This window comes from Triticum aestivum, chromosome 7A, assembly GCF_018294505.1.
Source record: "Triticum aestivum cultivar Chinese Spring chromosome 7A, IWGSC CS RefSeq v2.1, whole genome shotgun sequence".
NCBI classification, from domain to species: domain Eukaryota; kingdom Viridiplantae; phylum Streptophyta; class Magnoliopsida; order Poales; family Poaceae; genus Triticum; species Triticum aestivum.
The window spans coordinates 615,722,549-615,726,437 of record NC_057812.1 but is presented as its reverse complement, the minus strand read 5'-3'; the positions used below and the strand labels follow the sequence as shown (position 1 = coordinate 615,726,437).

At 48.7% G+C, this 3,889-nt stretch overlaps 1 protein-coding gene across 1 annotated transcript; it reads left to right on the top strand.

Moving 5' to 3' along the window:
- Nucleotides 1-1,758: 1,758 nt before the first annotated feature.
- On the top strand, nt 1,759-2,624 carry LOC123154131 (basic leucine zipper 19-like). The gene has a single exon (XM_044572928.1). The coding sequence runs from the start codon at nt 1,890-1,892 to the stop codon at nt 2,508-2,510; it is 621 nt and encodes a 206-aa protein (XP_044428863.1). The 5' UTR covers nt 1,759-1,889; the 3' UTR covers nt 2,511-2,624.
- Nucleotides 2,625-3,889: the final 1,265 nt, after the last annotated feature.

The window sequence follows — 3,889 nt, the reverse complement described above, 5'->3', positions numbered from 1 at the left end:
GTTCAAGTCCTTGACTTGACATTGATGCTCACATTTTTCTGGATTTATTTCAGGCCTTTCAGCGATGTGCTTTTAGTGGAAGGGGGATGTCATGTCAACTATGAATGCGTCTATGGTGACTTTGTCAATCCCAAGATGATGTGCCGTCTCAGTCTTTCGAAGGTGCTCATAGAACTAGGGTGTACATATGCGCATTCATCAGTAAAAATATATGCATGTATGTATGAGCGTCTGCGTCTGTACGTGTTAAAGGAAAAACTTGAACCGACTTCGTACGTGCTCCCCGACAAGAATCAGCATATTGTGCACGGTATCAATCTTGTACCACAGTTTGTCCAAAAAGATAATGTTTACTCCTCTGGATTATTATTCAAGACGATTTCTCCAACGGAATATATTCATCACTAATTACAATACTGTACTTGATTGACATTTGACCCCCTGGGAGAGTAGAGCCGCACACGCCTCCATCAGTCCGTCCGTCTTGAAAATATCTTCGCCGCGGCGAACATGAACATCAACCTACCGGGCAAAGTGGTTTGGGTTTGCTCAGTGGCGAAGCCAGGATTGGAGAAAGCCCCGGGCCTAAAAATTTTTTTTGCCGCAAGGGAAAATCTTAACGTCGATAAGGCTTTTAACTACCTCAAAAAATACCCCATACAAAATATGGTTCAATTGTACAAAAATTTTAGAATATAAACTCAATGCTTAACGATACAACAAAATAGATAAAAACATGAAAAAAACTATAAAAAACAGTATGTGATAAAAAAAGTACCAAATCAATGGTTTACTTCATCAATGCCTCACATAATCTCATCAACGGTGAAAGAAGAGCCAACACCTTCAAGACATCAAAATCAATTTTTCATAAGAGAGGGTATAAACATAAGTGATACAAATCTAAAACCTTACCACTTCGATGAGGTAAATGCACTTTGCGAGACCTATATGATTGAAAGTGATATACAATATGTATTGAAATTGGCAATTAGATCAATTTGAGTTCAACAATACCCTAGATATATGACTGGATACACACACACACATTATTTCAATTAAAGTTCAGTTCAAAGCAAATTATACATTAATACAAGTAGAACATGGTATAAATGGAGAGCATCAGGGGAGAAACAGCGAGAGCATCAAACAAAATTACGTGGTGCGGAAGCGGCAGCCGACAGTGAAGCAGCCGGCAATGAAGAAGCGCCACGCGGGCGAGGGCGAACGATGCACAGGAGCAGGGAAGGGGGGGGTGGTGGTGGAGGGGCGGAGGCGACAGCACGGCGAACGGCGGCCTGAGCGCTGGGAGATCGATCTTGTCCTGCATGCGTGCGGACTCGGCGGCGGCCTTAGGAGCGTTTCATCTGCGCTCAATCGTGGGGTTGTGTTGCCTCATGCGTGCGTGTGTTCTGGTAAGGCAGCCCATCAAGGTTTGGGCTTCGTCTTTCCACCGAGCTGCACCCCGGGCCTGGGAAAAAAATCTATATAATTATAGCCTGTGAAACTTTTCACGCCCCGGGCCTGGGCCCTGGGTGCCCGGGGCCCAGCTCCGCCCCTGGGTTTGCTTGTCTTCACACCCACTATCCATGGTCCATGGATGACGACATCGGACGAAAAGCATCCACCCCGAGAAGGAATAACACACGAAAACGTTGCCGGTTATTCCCCACCGCGGCTCCGCCCACCAATCGTCGTCGTCGTCCTCCTCCTCCTCCTCCTCCAGCAGAACATCGGATTGGCATGGCTATCCGCACGAGACAAACGTCTGAGCGCGGGTAAGCTCACTCTAGCCATCTCATTCTGAGCTTCTCCTTCGTTTTCTTCTTTCTTCCAGCAAGAACGATCACGGTTGACCTCCACCAATCATCATCGGTAAGCCCTCCCCAATGCCGTCCATTGCACTCGATTGTCGAATGAATGATTGGTGGAGGAGCTCCCTTCTCAGTTTTTCTACCCCCAGAGGCCCAGACATCTGCCGTGAATATAAGCACCTCGATAACTCGATTGCTCTAATCTGCACCGAATTTTCAGTGGCAAGAGCATCTAATATATGCTGTCTTCATGTTATCAGGTTTAATTTGTTTTTGCGGAGCATGGACGACGGGGACATAGATTTCACCAATCCGGAGACGTATTTTTGCCCGGCCATGGGCACCGATCCCCACGACAGCTGCTCCATCTCCATGGACAGCTACTTCGACGACATTCTCAAAGACACGGAGACGGAGCATCTCGCATGTACTCACACCCACGCCAGCTGCAACCCGCATGTATGCCATGACCTTGCCCACCACACCCAGACCTGCGTCCATGTCCACACCAAGATCCTCCGGGAGGAGTCGGACGATGTCGCCCAGACCTCGGAGTCGCCGCAAGAGACCGACGGCCCAAAGAAGAAGCGCCCGCCGGGTAACCGGGCAGCTGTGAGGAAGTACCGTGAGAAGAAGAAGGCCCACACGACGCTGCTGGAGGAGGAGGTGGCTCGCCTCAAGGCTCTAAACAGGTAGCTTGTGAGGAGGCTTCAGAGTTACTCGGCGCTGGAGGCTGAGGCGTCCAGGCTCCGCTGCCTGCTTGTCGACATTAGAGGGAGGTTCGAAGGAGAGCTCGGTGCTTTCCCTTACCAGCGGCCTGTGAGAAACAACGATTCGGCTCAGTGGCGGAGCCAGGATTGGAGAAAGCCCCGGGCCTAGAAATTTTTTTTGCCGTAAGGGAAAATCTTAACGTCGATAAGGCTTTTAACTACCTCAAAAAATACCCCATACAAAATATGGTTCAATTGTACAAAATTTTTAGAATATAAACTCAATGCTTAATGATACAACAAAATAGATAAAAACATGACAAAAACTATAAAGAACAGTATGTGATAAAAAAGAGTACCAAATCAATGGTTTACTTCATCAATGCCTCACATAATCTCATCAACGGTGGAAGAAGAGCCAACACCTTCAAGACATCAAAATCAATTTTTCATAAGAGAGGGTATAAACATAAGTGATACAAATCTAAAACCTTACCACTTCGATGAGGTAAATGCACTTTGCGAGACCTATATGATTGAAAGTGATATACAATATGTATTGAAATTGGCAATTAGATCAATTTGAGTTCAACAATACCCTAGATATATGGCTGGATACACACACACATTATTTCAATTAAAGTTCAGTTCAAAGCAAATTATACATTAATACAAGTAGAACATGGTATAAATGGAGAGCATCAGGGGAGAAACAGCGAGAGCATCAAACAAAATTACGTGGTGCGGCAGCGGCAGCCGACAGTGAAGCAGCCGGCAATGAAGAAGCGCCACGCGGGCGAGGGTGAACGATGCACAGGAGCAGGGAAGGGGGGGGGTGGTGGTGGAGGGGCGGAGGCGACAGCACGGCGAACGGCGGCCTGAGCGCTGGGAGATCGATCTTGTCCTGCGTGCGTGCGGACTCGGCGGCGGCCTTAGGAGCGTTTCATCTGCGCTCAATCGTGGGGTTGTGTTGCCTCATGCGTGCGTGTGTTCTGGTAAGACAGCCCATCAAGGTTTGGGCTTCGTCTTTCCACCGAGCTGCACCCCGGGCCTGGGAAAAAAATCTATATAATTATAGCCTGTGAAACTTTTCACGCCCCGGGCCTGGGCCCTGGGTGCCCGGGGCCTAGCTCCGCCCCTGATTCGGCTGACCAGGGAAGTTTCCTTGGTGGTGGTGCGCAGCAGGTTAGGCTCAGATGCAACGATCCGCTCGACTGCAGTCCAGAGATGCCGGCCACGACAATGGATGACGATGATGTTAGGGCATCTCCAGCCGCGCCCTCAACAAGCCCTCCCAGGCCATTTTTTCGGCGCCGGCGCCGAAAAAAACGGTCCAGCCGCGTCCCCATGATGCTGAAAATCACC